The 19,141-nt window shown below is 34.6% G+C and overlaps 1 protein-coding gene across 5 annotated transcripts in view; it reads right to left on the minus strand.

Annotated features, from left to right (window-relative positions):
• The window catches only part of USP34 (ubiquitin specific peptidase 34), a 249,299-nt gene that overhangs the window by 85,778 nt on the left and 144,380 nt on the right, over positions 1-19,141 (minus strand). For all 5 annotated transcript variants that reach the window (XR_009357235.1, XM_059187767.1, XM_059187768.1 and 2 more), the window contains 7 exons: positions 13,929-14,029; positions 13,497-13,706; positions 9,349-9,474; positions 8,203-8,325; positions 7,985-8,068; positions 7,385-7,471; positions 997-1,197 (listed from right to left, as the gene is read on the minus strand). Coding sequence is in view for 4 of the 5 variants with exons in the window: in XM_059187767.1 (XP_059043750.1) it covers positions 997-1,197; positions 7,385-7,471; positions 7,985-8,068; positions 8,203-8,325; positions 9,349-9,474; positions 13,497-13,706; positions 13,929-14,029 (932 nt within the window). In the remaining variant the exon portion in view is untranslated. The remainder of the gene's footprint in view (positions 1-996; positions 1,198-7,384; positions 7,472-7,984; positions 8,069-8,202; positions 8,326-9,348; positions 9,475-13,496; positions 13,707-13,928; positions 14,030-19,141) is intronic.

Consider the following 19,141-nt stretch of genomic DNA (forward strand, 5'->3'; position numbering starts at 1 on the left):
GAAAGGGAAATAGGCTTCAAGTTCAATTTCACCAGTAGTTTCCAACTTGTGTTTCACTACGATATTTCTCTCTAGAAACAACTCATTACTCTGGTGTTTCTTGGGCAGCTATGAGGCAAGGTACTATTCTCAAAAGGTTACAAATGAGTAAGAGATCTCACTAAAAACTTGTCTTTATCTCTCGTCACTTCCAGTCCAGTGACGGAGCCATTCTAAGGGCAAATATTTGATCACATGAACCACTGACAGAATTCTAATTATACCTCTAGATGTGCCAGTTACTGTACCATTTTTGTTTAGCTCTAAATCTATCATGCTATAGAGTTGCTTTGTGATTCTAGGGCTGGTACATCACAAACTAAATTGCCAGGTGGTTTCCTATGAGGTTCTGTCAACCTGGAACAGAGATTACTTCCTTGCTTTTTCTGACAGCATTGTACTGTTAAGTACTTAACCCAGGAGAAGCCATTTGGTTTCAGGAATAGTAACAGAACCCCTTCCTCCAATGCCTCAATCCTAGGTCAACAAGATCCTTCCTTATAACCTCATTTCTCATATCTCCAACCTTTTCCTATCTGTTCCACAAACACCAGGGATGCTGAACGGTTACCTGTCAATATTTTCTTTTTGTACATTTAGACCCCCAATGCAGACATATTTAAATCTCTGTTGAAAACACCTGGAATGGATTGTTTCCCTAAACAGACCCTCAAAAATTTAGTATATAAATTACTGGGTGTAAATGATTAACTAAATCCTACAACTGGAGAACATCAAAATGGCATATAATTCATTCCTGCAATTTGGATAAAGATCTGAAAAATATTACTATTTCATAATTACTACCACTGGATTAAAAATGAAGATATCACTTCAGCTGTTAGGCCATATTGTGGTAATCTAGGATCACATTTCTTCTGCATTAATGTATTTTTAACTTTGTAAAACACAAACAGAATTCATTACTACAATTTAATGGCAACTTCTGTACTTTACCTCTGTTAATCTTGGTATATGAAGACCCTTGGCATGATCACCAGCAGCCTTTCTCGATTTACCAGGCCAAGTTCTTTTTCTATGGCTTTCTGCTATACCAGACCAGGCAAAGACATCATGATAAGCTAAATCCAAATCAGATGGATCTACTGCAAACTGGCATATTAACTTCAGCAAGCAAGCAAGACAGTCTAGTTGCCACTGTGGATAAAAAGAAAATGTCACTTCATTATTTTGATTAATATTTAACATGGCCACTATATAACCTGAAATTGAAAGCTAGAAAGTAAAAAATAATTACAGCTAGTATTTTATCAATGTGCTAAAGAAATTTTATTTACTCATGTACTATACAGAGTAGCAATCCAATCTTAAAAAAGAAAACATCTAGGTACTAAGTAAAGAAGAAAACAGGAAAAATATCAGATACAGGATGTTTTTTAAAAATACACTGCTCAGAATATATCATAATTTTTAAAAAATTACTATAATGTAAACAAAGATATAATTTACCTATCACCAAAATGAATTAAGAGACAAAGTATTTTAAGTTGTTTCCCCATGCAAGTGGCATATAGTCCAATATTTTGGAGCCAAAGAATTCTTAAGAATTCTTAAAAAAAAAAAAAAAAAAAAAAAAAAAAAAAAAAAAAAAAAAACCTCAACTGAAAATTCTGCATTTTACATAAGTACATTTAAAATAAAAGAAGTATTTGGTAAAATATTATGTATTATGAAAATTTCTAACTGATTTAAAGCTCTACTTTAAAATTTTAAAAACACTTCCTTTATATATCACATATATCTATCATTTATGTGTAATTACTATCATTTAAGTATAAGATAAGAGTTTCATAGTCTCTTCAACAGTTACTTTCCTATCTTTCTAATCCCACTGCCAAACTGTACAGCTATACCAATGTAACAGGGAAGAGAATTCAGCAATAGTGTATTATAGATTTTCAAGAAAGATACCAAGAAATTTCAGTAACAGCCCTTTCAACAAATGGTGCTAGGAAACTGAACAGCCATATAAAAAAGAAAAAGAAAAAGAAACAACCCCTCAACCTCACTCTACATATACAAAACTTAATTCAAAATGCATCACATGGGGCGCCAGGGTGACTCAGTGGGTTAAACGTCTGCCTTCAGCTCAGGTCATGATCCCAGAGTCCTGGGATCAAGCCACATCAGGCTTCCCTGCTTGGTGGGGAGCCTGCTTCTCCCTCTCCCTTGCTAACCCTTTCTCTCTCTCCCTCTCTCAAGTAAATAAATGAAATCTTTAAAAAAAAAACGCATCACAGAACTAAATGCAAATGATAACAATAAAACTTATAGAAGAAAAAAAACAGGAGAAAATCCTTGTGGACTTCAAACTAAGATTTCTTAGATAGGATACTAACTTAAAATTAAATACTTCTCTGCTTAAAATACACTGTCAAGGGGTGCCTGGGTGGCTCACTGGGTTAAAGCCTCTGCCTTCGGCTCAGGTCATGATTCCAGGGTCCTGGGATCAAGCCCCACATAGGGCTCTCTGCTCAGCAAGGAGCCTGCTTCTCTTCCTCTCTCTCTGCCTGCCTCTCTGCCTACTTGTGATCTCTGTCAAATAAATAAATAAAATCATTTAAAAAAGTTAATGGAATAAAATAAAACACCCAGAAATAAACCCTTACACATGGTCAAATGATTTTTGACTATCATTTAAGTATAGACCAAGACCATTCAATGGGAGAAGGGACAGTATTTTCAAAAAATAGTAGTGAGAAATCAGTATCCATATGCAAAAAAGCATAAAGGTAGACCCTTACACACTAAAACACCATATATGAAAATTAACTCAAAATAAATGAAGGCCCTAAATATAAGGCCTAAAATAAATTCTTAGGAGAAAACAGGATAGAAACTTCATGGCAATGGATTTGGACACATGATTTCTTAGATAGGACACCAAAGGACAGGTAATAAAAGAAAAGACAAAAATTTTGTGCATAAGACTATCCACAGAGTAAAACAGCAACCTACAGAAGGGAGAAGATATTGGCAAACTATAATATAAAAATGGCCAAGGAGCACAAGAAAAGGTCCTCAACTTCACTGTTTATTAAGAAAATGCAAATTGAAACCAACCTCACAGCCAGTAGGATGGCTAATACCAAAAAATCAGAAATTAAACTGTTACTGGCAAATATAGGGAGAAATTAGAACCCTTGTGCACTACTGGTAGGAATCTAAGATGATACAGCTATTGTGGAAAATTGTACAGTGGTTCCTCAAAAAACTGAAAACGTAACTACCAGCAATTCCACTTCTGGGTATTTACCCAGAAGAACTGAAAGCAGCGTTTCTAAGACATTTATACATTTATATTCATAACAGCATTACTCAGACCAAGAGAGAATATAGAAGCAACCCATGCCCATCGATGAATGCATGGATAAGCAAAATGTGGTATACACTGCATACAATGGAATATTATTCAGCCTTAAAACGAAGGAAATTCTGTAGTATGCTACAGTAAGGACGATACTGGAGGACAATCTGCTAGTCAAGTAAGCTAGTCACAGAAAGAAAAATACCATATGATTCCACTTACAGGAGGTACTCAGAGTACTCAAAATCATGGAGACAAAGTTTGTCTTGGTGGTTTGTCTTGGGATAGGGAGAGGGAAAAATAGGGAGACACTGTTTAATAGGTATAGTTTTAATTTTACAGGATGAAAACAGGGGCACCCGGGTGACTCAATCAGTTAAGCATCTGCCTTTGGCTCAGGTCATAATCTCAGGTCTTGGGATTGAGCCCTGCATTGGGCTCTCTGCTCAGAGGGGAATCTGCTTCTCCCTCTCATGCTCCCTCGGTGCGTGCTCTCTCTCAAAAACAAACAAATAAATAAATAAATAAATGAATGAATAAATTTTTTTAAAAAATGAAAATAGTAATGGGGATGGATGGTAGTGACAATTCCACTACAAGGGGAACCAGTGAACTACACACTTAAAAATGATTAAGACAGTAAATGTTAAATGTTTTTCATAACGATAAAAAAAAAAAAAAAACAGCATAGTCATGTAAAGCACATGTAAAGATAATCAACATTGCTGGTCACCAGAGATTATGCAAAGCAAAAGCACCATGAGATGATACTACATACCTAGTTTAAAGGCTCAAATTAAAAAGACTGACCACAGCAACTGTTGCTGAGGATATGAAGCAATTGGAATGCTTATACACTGTATGGTACAGCTGCTTAGGAAAACACTTCAGCAGTTTCCTTACAGAGTTAATTTTACATTTACCATATTATTCAGCAAATTCATTTCTTGGTATTTACCCAAGAGAAACAAAAACGTATGTACATAGAAAGACCTGAAGATGAATGCTTGTTAGCTTTACTCTTATAATAGCCCAAAACCAGAAACTCAGAATGTCCATCAATAAGTTGAGTGGATTAAGTACTATAAAGGGATATACTACACAGCAATAAAAACTCACAACCAACCAATACATATAGTATTCATTAGCCTCAAAATACATGTTGCGTAGACACCAGATATAAAGAACACATACCATTTTATTCCATTTATAAGGAATTCTATTAATGCAAATGTAATCTATAACAACGAAAGGCAAATCAGTGGTTGCTTAGGGCTGGTTGGTTGGGAGAATGGAGAAAACTGATGGTAAAATAACAAAAAAAACCCCAACAGGGTGGAGGGGTGCCTTGGTTGCTCAGTCAGTTAAGTGTCTGACTCCTGATTTTCACTCAAGTCATGATTTCAGGGTTGTGAGATCAAGCCTAGTGTCAGGTGTGGAACCTTCTCAGGATTCTCTCTCCTTCCCTCCTTCTTTCCCTCCCCTTCATTCTCTCCTGCTCTCTCCCTCTCTTGGTGGCGGGGGAGGGACCAGGACACGACGCAGGGTGGAACTTCTGAGGTAATAGAAATGTTCTATATCTTGTTTCTGTTGGTGGATTACATAAATACCTACATTTTTCAAAACTTAACTAGTTTTTAAAATGAGTTCATTAATTACTGTATGAAAACTATACCTCAACTTCCTATCATACACAAAAATTAACTTAAATGGATCAAAAGACCTAAACACCGTAAAAAATTTTTTCAAATGGATCAAAGACCTAAACACCGTAAAAATTTTTTTCAAATGGATCAAAGACCCAAACACTGTAAAAAATTTTTTAGACTGTAAAATTCTTAAAAGAAAACATACTCATTAATATTTGTGACCTCAGATGACACATTACTTTCAAGAATGAACCTTACGTAACATTATGCTAAGTGAAAGCAGCCAGTCACAAAGGACCATATATGTATTATATGGTTCCATTTATACAGAATGCCCATAATAAGCAAATCCATAGAAACAGTAAGTAGATTAGATTAGTGGCTGCCCAAGACCGAAATGTTTCAGGGAAAAAACGAGGAGTGACTGAGAGTAAGTGTAGGGTTTCTCTTTTAAGGGTATGAAACTTGTTCTGGCATTAGTGGTAACAGTTGTCAATGTACTAAAAAATCACTGCTTTTTAAAAGGTTGACTTTTACTATATGTGAATTCTACCTCAAAAAATTTTAATTTGAAAGTATACCTCAAATAAATTCATTTTAAAGAGAAAAAAATTAAATTGTCTAACAAGAATGACTCTGAATTTTTAAGTATTCTATAATATGTTAGGAGACATGCATTATAAATAGTGGATATTAGCTGACTAAAAAGCAATCTCAGGCATGCTTAGCATCTCAGGCATTGCACAATGTGTCATATACAGTAGTTAAAATTTTTTCATAGGTAATACCTCACAAAAGTATCCACAATTTCAAAGGAAACTGAGGAAAAAAAAACAACCCTCTAGCTTATGTTGGATTCCCTATAAACTTTATTCAAAACTAAACTTTGGTTTATAAACAAAACTCCTATAAATGACATAACTACTCACTCAAAATTTTGGTTAAGTTCTCCCACTTTGCTAAAGAACTAAGGCACACTAGAATTCTAAGAGATTGGGGAAGGGAGTGAGCCTGGTGGTGGGTATTATGGAGGGCACATATTGCATGGAGCACTGGGTGTGGTGAATTAAACAATGAATCTTGGAACACTGAAAAAATAAAATTAAATTTAAAAAAAGAATTCTAGGGCGCCTGGGTGGCTCAGTGGGTTAAGCCGTTGCCTTCAGCTCAGGTCATGATCTCAGGGTCCTGGGATCGAGTCCCGCATGGGGCTCTCTGCTCAGCAGGGAGCCTGCTTCCTCCTCTCTCTCTCTCTGCCTGCCTCTCTGCCTACTTGTGATCTCTCTCTGTCAAATAAATAAATAAAATCTTTAAAAAACAAAATATTCTAAGAGATGAATGGGGAATAAAGACATGACTAACAATAAAACAACAGACAATGTAATTCAAAGAACTACAATAATTAATAACTGAACAGAGTATTCTAAAAAGGCAAATATAGCAATAAAATACATAAAAGTATTAAAACCAGTGGTAAGAATAACATCTTAGTACACATTAATAGGTTTTCTGAATGTATCTTCTTTTAACTTGATATTAAATCAAGAACACTTGATTCCTAGGTTCCACGATAATTCTAAAACACAAGTACTAAAAAATTAATATTTGAATGGTATGTTTGATAATGCTATTCTGTTTTGTTGGAGGTCAGGAAATGGAGCATTTATTCCATTTAGTTCAAAACCAGATTGTGCAGTTTGGTATAGCAGTATCAATTTTTTAATATTCCACAATTTTATTTTCCTGATACTGCAGAATAGTGCTTCTTCAAGTTAACAGTGGTAAAGTAAAAGTACCTTTAAAAAAAAAGTTCCATTTTGTTGAGGACCAATAATTTTGTGAAATGCTATAAAAATTCTGCAGCAATGTTCAATAGCTATAATTTCTGAAGGCTTACTTCCAATTTCTGCACCTATTTCATCTCAGACCAATCACAAATGGAAACACTATTTGAGTAGCACTATTATAAATGAAGAAATAGTCAAAACAAAACAAAGCAATATTTAAAAAGGGTGTTTTTCAAAATTGTACATTTGTAAACCAGTTTTTTAAAAGCATCCAAACACTCAAGACTATATAATTGTTCATATGTAATTTATCAACCTAAAGGAAAAAGGTTTATGAATTAGCCACAGTTCAGAGTCATGAATTTTGGCACTTAAAAGTTTAACAGAATTGACATGAAGAACTCTTCAAGAATAATTAGTTTATCAGACTCCCTATTTTTTAAAAAATCGATTTTACTACACTCCATAATCTTCCTTGTAACAATGAAGCATGTAGCAAAAGTTATACTTGCTAATGAAAACCAGAAGTGCTTAAAAACAGAACAACTATGGACTGGTTTAAACAGTGAACTCTGACTTACCACAGTCCAGGATTCCTGCTCTTTAGGCTCCAGAATTCCAGAATTAAAAATTTCTAGTAATTGTTGAAGCCCTCCAGCACCAACAAACTGTAAGCAATTGTGAGAGTACTGGTAAGAGAGACACAGCTACAAAATGTCATAAAAAGCTGTTTTTTGATTGAATAACTGAATACACATGAGTATGTTTATGTACATGCATACGTAAAAGATTACGTTTAATCTAAGAAATTACTCTGATTTAAATAACCAAAATACTTCTAAGCAAAGTAATAACACATCTTATTTTCAAGAAGATTTTTAAAGATTCTTGCAAATATCTAGAAGGATATTTTTATATTCCATTGACCATTTAATTGCAGACATTAGTATGTCCTAACAAAGTATTCCAATAAAGGAAAAAAGTAAGTGCTAAAAACAACAGCACCGAGGCATTAAATAATCTCACCTTTAACTGTGATTTTGAGTAATACACAATTTTTAAACTTTAATAGTAATAGCTTTATTTTAATAGATTAGTTTAAAACCAATTAATAATTATGATACCTAGTTTTGGAAAATTAGAATTTTTATCAATACACTACATAACACGTATGATCCAACCTTGCAACTCCAGGAATTTTTACTATTTTCCACTTGATCCTCACTTGAATCATCTGAATCTGGATAAAGATCACTGTAACTTCCCTGTGGGAATGGCAAAAAAAGGGAAGAACAGGTGCAAGAAAAAAAATTATTTTAGAATTGAAAAATAACACATTCTGGAATTCAGCTTCAGACAAAATACAAATATTTCAGGGTAAGAATGGACACTCAATTACCGTTGACTCTCTCCTTATCCTCCTGTTAGGTTTTCCTAGTGCTTCAATAATTTCCAGGGCATATAATAGCTTGTGAGCGCTTTTAATTTTGAGAAGTTCTTTCCAATTAAGTCCATCATTACTCTTAAATTAAAAAAAGAAAAACACAGGTTTTCTCAAACCAACTTACTAAAGGATCCCTCCCAAAATAACTTTAAAAGAAAGTGATGTTATCTGTAAGAACTCAAATATTACATATACACTGAAATATTTTCAAACATATGAAGACCTAGTGTGTAACTGGTACTCACAGTATGCTTAAAACACCAATTATTCATTAAATTTTGTTAAAATTAATATACAAACAGCAGCATACAAAAAAGAAATCTATCTTGTTAACCCTCACAACAGATAAGACAATTCAACATCTTTCCAATGAAAGTACTGTGCAGCCTAGTTGAATGCTTTAACTTTTAAAGATACAGCAATAAAATCTATATTTAATAAAGTCACACCTACACATTTAAGTCACAAATATATAAATCATAAAATATTATTCTTTTCTAATCTCAATTTATGATGTGACTTTCACACAACGTACATCTTTGACAACAACATTATTAGAACTACTCTGAGTCATCAACCACCATTTGCCAGGCCTACTGTATTCACATCTAAATTATTTGAGATATAGGACCTTCTGAAATCACGTGGCCAAGAACCAAATCATAAAAAACCGTTAGCGTACAACATTAGGACACTGTTTTTCCATTCCTCCTCTAAGTGTTCTATTGGTTATCTCCACAAAATAACCCTTTATTACACAGCTCTTTAAAAATTAATCTAATTTTAACACATCTTTAACAAAGACATCTAACACACTCGTGAGGTCATGACCGTATCGGAAAACAGAACATACAATGAAAAAGTACTAATATAAAGACAAATTATGTTTTCTAAAGATAATTTTAGAGAACCTTAGCCTTGTATTAGGCCTATATTATTCAACTTCACTAAACATAAATGAATATTAAAAGAACTGGTGCTTTTTACCCATTAAATGGGAAAAATTTTATTGAGGATATAGGTCAACAAGCAATTTCATACACTGGAGAAATGTAAAATGGTGCCATCCTCTAGGACAGTGAAAAGACTTTATGGGTTTACCTGTTCATCTGAGATATTCTGGAATGCCATCAACATGTTAGGACATGTAGGAAGAAGCATCAGTAGCTCCCATACACGCCTAGAGAGATTTTCTGCATGAAGATGAAGTTCTTCACATCTTAAGCTCTACACAAATAAGAACAGCTGCTGATCAAGACAGATCACTTAAAAAAAAACAACCCTACACTCGAACTTTTTTGCATAAAACCCTTATCAAATTTGATAATATTTTTCAGTCTTACTTTAAAAGTCAGAAATAAACCACATGTTTCATGATAAATAATTTATACCTTTGTTTATTATTTTATTTTTTATTTACAAATAACAAATACATTTATTCAATAAATTGATCATCATGACAAGGTAGTAGTTTTTCAACCTGTTGTTACTGAACGCTTTTTGGAAAAAAAAGTAACCTGTAAATCTTGGCACTTCATTTAGGAGATGTTTTTTGTTTTTTGTTTTTTTTTTTTAAAGATTTTATTTATTTGTCAGAGAGAGAGGGAGAGCGAGCACAGGCAGACAGAATGGCAGGCAGAAGCAGAGGGAGAAGCAGGCTCTCTGCCAAGCAAGGAGCCTGATGTGGGACTCGTTCCCAGGATGCTGGGATCATGACCTGAGCTGAAGGCAGCTGCTTAACCAACTGAGCCATCCAGGCATCCCCATTTAGGAGATGTTTCAAATAGAAGTGAAAACATCTGTTTTACAAAGCCATTCATATAAATTTCAAGAACATTACCAACTTTTTCCTCTTTGCAGGTCACTACTCTAACTAGGACAAAGTCCTGGTGATGGTGAATTAAATCCTTAATCTCACATCTGGCAAAAGGAGTGTTTCTTTTTTACACTGCTAATCCATACCTTATTCTCCAGTCTCAGATAAACAGAGAATTAAGAGGAAAGCAAACAATTTTAAAGAACCTACTTTTTGCCATTATCTATTAAATCTGAATTCTATTTTTAAGATTTTATTTATCTCACAGAGAGAGAGAGAGCGAGAGAGCGAGCGCGTGCGAGAGCACATGAGCACATAGCAAGGGGAGCAGCAGCTCCTGGAGCAGGGAGCCTGATGCGAGGCTCAATCCTATGGGATCATGACCTGAGCTGAAGGCAGATGCTTAGTGACTAAGTCATCTAAGTAACCCTATATTTGAATTCTTTAAGATCCTAAGATAATAGTAACTCAAAGAATGTATCAGAAAGTATGTAAGAAGTAGGTTTCTTTTATTTAAAAAATTAAAGCATAACCTCAAGAGGTAAAACAACTAAAGCTAAAATTTACCATTTTTAGAATTTTCCAGAGTATGAATTTTTATAAGTCTACTACTGCTGCTGCCATAATGATTTTTTACACTATAATAATGGGATGTCATTTCTATATATAGAATGCCATTTCTACATATAGAAAGTTTAGTTCTTTATGTATAATGATACAAAGCTAGTATACATTGAAAGCAAGCAAATCTTGGAGCTTCAAAGTAACATTTTTGATTTAGCTGGGGAAATGGCACTGAAAGTTTTTCAGTAAAAAAGAATCCATTTCTTTATAAACACCAAGTTTAAAAAAAGAAAGAAAAAAAAAGGATGTATTCTATGCAAAAAAAATATGAGGGGGGAAAAAACCCCAGGTGTAAATGACAATATGCCATGTTAAGGTTAAAAAGCCCTACCCTTTATTTTTATTTTTATAACCTTCTGCAAGACCACACCAGTCTTAACAACAAAAACACCCCACATTGACAATGGCATGTTTGCCACAAAGTCCAGCAAGTATCTACTATAAAATGAATTCTCCCAGTTCAGGCCTCAGATGGACTATTACAATGGCTTATTAATTGGGCCTCCTACCTCCAGTCTTTCTCTAATGTCCACCACAGTAACACCTAAACTTTGTTTCCAATAGCCCATAACAGCTTTCATTTTGTTCCTTTAAAACCTTCCATGATGATGGCAATCCATTTTACAAAGAAGAAAAATCTCATATGGCCCTTTGTGGTACAGGTTCCAATCTCCTTTTTGGTCTTTTTTTAAAAAATTACACTATACTCATGCTCCCAGTATTTCAAACATGCATTCACTTTTCTGTGAATCTGTAATGCTTCTCTTCGATCCCCCAGCTAGACTCAATTTAAAAGACTCCTCTTTTGCAAAACCTTCCCCAAATATTTGTTCCCCCTCCCTAATTTCTCATAACACACGCACAGCCACCTCCCAGAAAAGTGAAGAATTTTTCTAATTATCTTTCTTGCTTTTAAACTGCCCAAATGGTGCTGACATGAAGTCATTAAGTATTTGCGGCAAAAGGTAAAAAGTCAAGGTTCAAGGCCATCTGTTACTGATTATTCTACTTGAACAAAAGGATTTTTAAAGGAATTTTTAAATTTTTTTTTAAGATTTATTTATTTGACAGAGAGAGAGATGGCACAAACAAGGGGAAGAGCAGAGAGAGAGGGAGAAGCAGATTCTCTGCTGAGCAGGGAAGCCTGATGTGGGGCTCAATCCCAGGCCTCTGGGATCATGACCTGAGCTGAAGACAGATGCTTAACGACTAAGCCACCCACATGCTCCAGATTTTTAAAGAATTTTAGTAAAATGTGCCACCACAAGAGAAAAGGCTATGGGGAACAGAGGACTCAACAGCAGCTACCATGCATCCATGATCAAACACATTTTGGAAACATGGAAAAGAGTCATTTAACATTCTTGAGAAAGAAAGAATGGTAGCAATTGATTAAAGAATAATAGAAAGCAGAATAGTAGAAAAAACAGTAGCACTGAATGTCAATCTCAAAATAATTCATGGCATGAAACACATCAATGAACATCATCTTAGAGTAAGTCCATTTAAAGGCATTTAAAAAAACAAAGTCAGCAGACTAATACTGAATCCTTTAGGTGATCTCATATACTCTCTAGAGTTCAAATACTATCTTTATAGTGGTTACCCATATCTTATTTCTCCAGACCAAGCCCATGCTCTGAGCTCCAAACTTATTTATCCAACTACTTCCTTGACATCTCCACTTAATGTCCCACAAACATCCATTCTTCATCTCAAATGGAATCTACCCAGTTGGTCAAGACAATCCTGGACACAATCTCCAGTTTTCCTTGTTCCTGAACATGAGTCTATCCCACTCTTAATGCAATCCAATTAAATCAACTTTATCTGTCCATTCCCATCATTCTATTCCAGGGTGCTGTGAAATCTTCCTTGGATTAGTGCATTAGGATCCTCGCTGCTTTTTCTATTCTTGCCAAATAAATCTATTACCTTGAAAACCAGAATCAGAACCTGTGCGGAGGAGCTTAGAACAGTTTACTGCTCTTCACCTTACTATGAGTAAAATGGAAGCAAGCTGCCATAGCCAGTCTGGTTCTATTCACCTTTCCAATCTTGTTCCTCTCCGACTACCCTCCACATTCCACTCATTATTAGCTCTCCAACAACTCCTAGAGACCTGCCTGATTCCTTATATGAAGGGCTTCAGGAATGAGATTATTGTGTGCAGATGATCCCTCAATTCTCCTTTTTTGCTGGCTCCTTTTCATCTTTCTAGCTCAGATCACATATGGTTTCCCTCAGAGAAAACTTCCCTGACCAAATAATATATATAAATGAGTTTCTTATCACTACTCTCTAATAATGTTAGTATTAGCAGCTACCTCTATCTAAAATTTAGCTATTAGTTTACCTGAAACTATCTGCCAGGCATATCAATTATTTGTCTTCCCCACTGGACTGAAGGCTGAAACTGTGCCTACTTTGACCCTTATAAAACAATACTTAAAAGAGTGTAACCAGATCATAATAGGCACTTAAATACCTAATGAATGAATAAATGGGTTCCTGGATTTTATTGTTCTTAAGAGATGACTGAGAATGAAGCACTTGGGTGGCTCAGTCAGTTAAGCGTCCGACTCTTGATTCCACTTGGGTCAAGATCTCAGGGTCATGAGACTGGGCCCTCTGAAGGGCTCCCCGCTCAGTGGGGAGTCAGCTTGAGATTCTCTCCCTCTCTCTCCAGCCCTCCCCCTGCACATGCACACATGCTCTCTCTAATAAAATCTTAAAAGACATTACTGAGAAAATTAGTTTCCACTTGAAAGACAAATAAAACACTATAAAAATGAAATGATAAAGTCACCTCACTATCTTCCACTGCCACTTTTCCTGAGGGTGGTTTAAATGATGCAAGCATTTCTAATAAATCAAAAAGAGTAGTTAAATGAGGCTCTTGTAAAAGCAAAAGCATCGGAATGTTGTCCTTCTGAGGAGGTGGTAGGCAAGATGCTGGCAGCTGAACACCTTCCCCTTTCCGTTCTCTCCTTGGTGCACCCAAAGATACAAATACCATCTACAAAAACAATAGCAAAGGGGGAAAACAACAACACATAATTAGACATATCAAGTTTTGGTTTACTAAATCTCAGAAGTATAAAATAACTTCACACACAAACTTCAGATACACTTAAAACAAAAGCAATTAACAACTGCTTTTGAAGGATACCTTCAACAATTTAACTGTTGAATATAATAGTCAATAGATCATTTGAATGCAAACCACATTTGTATGTACCTGCATATCTTTAAAACCAAGCTCATGAAGTGCTTTTTCATCATAATCCGTTGTTAACTCATGTCCGGATGAAATCATCCTAACAGGTCCCATAAGTCCTCCTTAAAAATAAGAGAAAACGTTAAGTGAACATTTTTATAAAAGCTAACTTATGTGTTGACACAAATATATGGTTACATTATGTGAGCCTTCCTCCTAACCACTCAATCTAAAGAGCCTCATTTCACTGAATTAATCCCTTATTCTGTTTTTTCTTTAAAGCACTTACGAGCATCTGACATTACATATTTACTGGTCTTACCTCAAAAAAAATAAATAAATAAATAAAATAAAACCCAGTTCTATAAAGGCAGACATTTTATTACATTCAGAGATGTGGTTCCAGCAGTAGAACATAGCAGGCATTCGAATTTATTGTTTAATCCGTGAAAATTTTTTTTAAACAGGAAATGCTTGATAAGAGTAGAAAATTAAGCAAAATGATGAAATACCTAATGAATAATTTAAACCTTAAGACTGTTGAATTTTATTAAGTTCATCTGGAAAAATTCCACTGGACAGACACTACATAGCTCCTTAGAAATGAATGAAATAAGGCTACTCTTTTCCATAATTGTATAATTCTTCATCAAAACGTTACTATAATTTAAAAATATTTTATAATAAGATTTTATTTTTTTATTTGAGAGAGAGCATGAGTAGCAGGGTGAGGAAGAATCAGGCTCCCTGCTGAGGGGCTCAATCCCAGGGAGCTGGGATCATGACCTGAGCCAAGGGCAGATGCTTAATCCGCTGGCCACCCAGGCCACCCCATAATTTTTAAATATTTTCAAAGCTAGTATTGAAATTCATTTCTCTATTTCCTTTTTGGGTTTTTCTCTCAGCACTTTTGATATTGCTTAGTTTATCCACACAGTTTATGATTCAGAATAATTTCATCAAATTTAAAATGAAAACTCCATTATGATTTTAGATAGAATATATAAAATTAACACAGTATCTCTACAATATTTGTACAGAGACATGCTAAGTAGATATACGTAGTTAAGTGTTCATTTATGTATTTCAATAGAAACTCTACATTAAACTTACAATACTTCGGCAGACTTTTATTAAAATGTCTTTTCCACTTTATCAAGATAATAATACAATCCATGACTGTCATCTTTTTCAAAATACTGAAATAAAACATCCTTAGCTATGATGAAGTGCTAAGATAATTTACACTTGGCTTTGTTCCAAGTGCATGAGATACTCCAACCATGTATAACTTTGTTCCAAAAGAGAACTAAGATGACTAATACTTTATTTAGGCTTTTGGATTCTACTTGATGTCAGACAGGCCTATACATTGATTTACACATTAACTTTTTATTATAATGGTTGAGTTGGCTTTTATAATTAACTGAACAGCTTTCTATCTTTTGCCACTTTTGAAAGCATCTTTTTTATCATATGAGGGCAACTCTCTCAGGTCCCCTCCCTCCTGGGAGCTTTGTACTATCACTTTGCTATTGCTCAAAATAAACCTTGCTTTTCTGCCCAAGAAAAGGAAAAGAAAACAAAGGGAAAAAACCAAACTGCTTATTCCTTAAGAGCTCTAGAAAGAGTTATTACCTTTTAAATATTTCAAATCTTAATGTAGTAAATGTTTCAAGAGCCAGGAAAAGTAACAAGAAATCTGGAAAAACTCTTAGGGTACAATGATATATTAACACATCTATATTTTATCCTCTGAAATTCCAATAAAGTAAATTTTCAAAATTTCACTAATTTTAGAACGGGAAAAAAAGCAAAAAGACAATACCAACTAAGTTTGCAAGCTGAAAAGCAAATGAACTGTGGCAGCTAGTAAGACCCCCAAAAAGATGAATCTCAATCCAGATGCAGGCTTACAATCTATATTATCCTGGTTGAACACAGGAAGAAAACCAACACCTGACAAAGCAGGGGGTGGGGGTGGGGGTGGGAGAAGGGGGGGGAAACAAAGGGAAAAAGAGAGGGAAAGGAGAAAAGGAAAATAAAAGCAGCTCCATGATCTGTGAGACATTAACAAAAAGTCTAGGATACACTAATATAGGAGCCTAGAAATTAGGTCAAAGGAAAAGGAAAAAGAAAAAATATTTGAAAAAAATATAATTGCTAACCTTTATCTAATGTGAAAAATATAAACACAAAGACCCAAGAAGCTGAACTTACCCAAAGTGCATATACACAAAACACAACAAGGCACATTAAAATCGAACTGCTGAAAACCAATGCAACAACAACAACAACAACAAAATTTCTTGGGGCACCTGACTAGCCCAGTTGGTAGATGATTCAAGCCCCATATTGGCAGTAGAGCTTACTTTAAAATAATTTAAAACCCAAAACAAAAAATTTCTTTAAAATCAACCACAGTTGAAAAGACACTGTGGGGGCACCTAGGTGGCTCAGCCAGTTAAGTGTCCAACACTTGACTTCAGGTCAAGTCATTATCTAAGGGTTCTGAGACTGAGTCCACCTTCTGGCTCCCTGCTGGGCACGGAGCCTACTTAAGAATCTCTCTTCAACAACCCCCTAAAAAGAGGGGTGGGTTCACCTGTGTGGCTCAGTTGGAGGAGTATCAGGCTCTTAATTCTGGATCAGGTTGTGATCTCAGAATCCTGCAGTGAAGCCCTGAGTCAGCTCCAAGCTCAAGCTTGACACTAAGTCTGCTTGGGATTCTTCTTCTTCTTCTCCCTCCCCTTCCACATGTATGTGCCTTCTAGCCCTCACTAAAATAAATAAAATCTTTATAAGAGAAAAAAAAAAAAGCACAGTGTATATACAAAGGATAAAAGGGGAAAAATAAAAAAAAACAAGCACTTTTAATCAGAAACTCTGTAAACCAAGTAACAATGGGTTTAACTATATACTAAGTCCTGAAAAGAAAACAATCCTTGACCTACAATCCTATGTACAGGGAAAATATCCTTCAAAATAGAAGGTAAGATGAACTCTTTTCTCCAACAAAAGCTTGAGAAAATACATCACTGAAAGACGTGAAATACAAACATTCTTAAAAGAAGTTCCTTAGAAAGAGGGGGGGAAAAAAAGAGAGAAAAAGCAAATGGAAATTTTGATCTCTACATGGCAATGAAGAATGCCAAAATGATAAATACATGGTAGAAGAGAGAGAAGATGAGATGAAACTAATAAAGAATAATCATATAATTTGCTAAACATTCTACTTAAAATGCAGGAACCATGGGTCTGAATTTTAAAAGATTCAATAATTTAAAAAAAAATAACAATGGCCTCAAAGATATCTGAACCATGAAAACAGGAGCACTGAGAGAACAAAGGGATGTTAGATACTAAAAGCATGACAGAGAAAATTCAAAAGAAAAAAAGCAAAATAAAGGTGAAAACATCTTTTAAGCCAAAGAAATGTTTAAAGCCAAAGAAATGAAACATGAGAAAAATTTACATGAGTAAATTTGGAACAGTCCAAGAGATAAAACATGTAGATAATGAAAGAAATTATTAAACAGCAGAGAAGAAATCAATAAATTCAAGAAAATATCCTCAAACTTAAAGATACAAGTTGCCAAACTAAGAGGTGCCAACCTATATAGTAAGGTACCCATCACAATTGTTGAAAACAGGCCAAATACTCAGAATGGGTATTACAAAATTTCAGCGCATTAGGGAACAAGAAGACTGTTCTCCCCCTTTCCTTAATCTATCAAATTTAGGCTTATCTGTTTCACATAGCAACTAAATAACATATTTTTAGGAATATATATACCCAAGGTAAAGGTATAAAGAACACGCACATACACACAAACCACACACACAAAAACGATTAACTAAAAAATCAAGATAGTGTTAGAGGGAAGAGGAAAAGAGGATATTAAAGAGGAATACACAAGTAGCTTCTAAAAATGTTCTATTATTAATTAGGATGGTATGTACATATCGACAGTTTTCATTTTATTATTACTCACTTCATATTCTCTGTGTATAATATATTTCAACATAAGATACCTTTTGACCAGAAAATTCCGTAACTAGGTATTTAGCCAACACATATTAGATGATGTATGTGTGGGGATAGTCTCTGTGCACTGCTCGTAAATAGCAAACAAATGCCCATTAATAGAGGATAAGTAAAACACATCATGGTACCACGTTACAGAATATGTATATTTAAAAAGAATAAAGCAACTTCCTATACACACTATAAATGGAATGCTACCATTTATGTTTTACGTACATGAATAATTCTTACATTACTTCTTGGTATCTCTTGACGGATATGTAAGAAACCAACAACAACATATATATTAGGAAAAGGGAAACACGTGGTTTACAGATAGGGGTAGGGAAACTTTTCAAGATCTATTCTATTGTAACAAGAATATTTATTAATTATTCAAGAAAAAATACTTAAGATCTGATACTTTAAAAGATGCCAAAGAATTATCACTGCACATAGGCAAATTAAAAATCCTAAAAAGCAGCTTTTAAACTTTAAGATTTTTTTTTTTTCTAAATATACATACAGCCTGTTACATTTAAAATTTAAAGGTCTGAAATGTTAACAGCTTTCATGGTTGTTCCTCTGATTAGCTCACACTTTATGTGCTATGGAAAGACACTAAAAATGCTCTAGTGGTTACAGTAATGGAAGTATCAAATATGCTTTTTGGAGCTATATGAAAAATTTCTTAATGTGATACTCTTTTGAAGGGAAGGGGAGATACCACAAATGGGATTTTTTTTTTTTAAGATTTTATTTATTTATTTGACTGGGAGAGATCTCAAGTAGGTGGAGAGGCACGCAGAGAGAGAGAGAAAGAGAGAGAGGAGGAAGCAAGTTCCCCGCTGAGCAAAGATCCCAATGTGGGGCTCGATCCCAGGACCCTGGGATCATGATCTGAGCCGAAGGCAGAGGCTTTAACCCACTGAGCCACCCAGGCGCCCCCCACAGGTAGGATTTAAGGGTGTATTATTTTCATATGCTCTGGGGAATAAAAGAAAATATACCAAAATGACCAAAAAATTTTATTGGGTAAAACTGGGTACTTAAGTAGTACATGGAAAATAAGACTTGTAATTCCCAAACTGCTTATCAAATAACTTCAAAAGTAAAAATTTTTTTGAGAAAAATGAGAAAAAAAATTTGCAAATAACATCTGTAGGAACTCTTAACTCTTCTCTGTGAATCAATAGCACCCTACCAA

This window comes from Mustela lutreola, chromosome 9, assembly GCF_030435805.1.
Source record: "Mustela lutreola isolate mMusLut2 chromosome 9, mMusLut2.pri, whole genome shotgun sequence".
Classification (NCBI taxonomy): Eukaryota; Metazoa; Chordata; class Mammalia; order Carnivora; family Mustelidae; genus Mustela; species Mustela lutreola.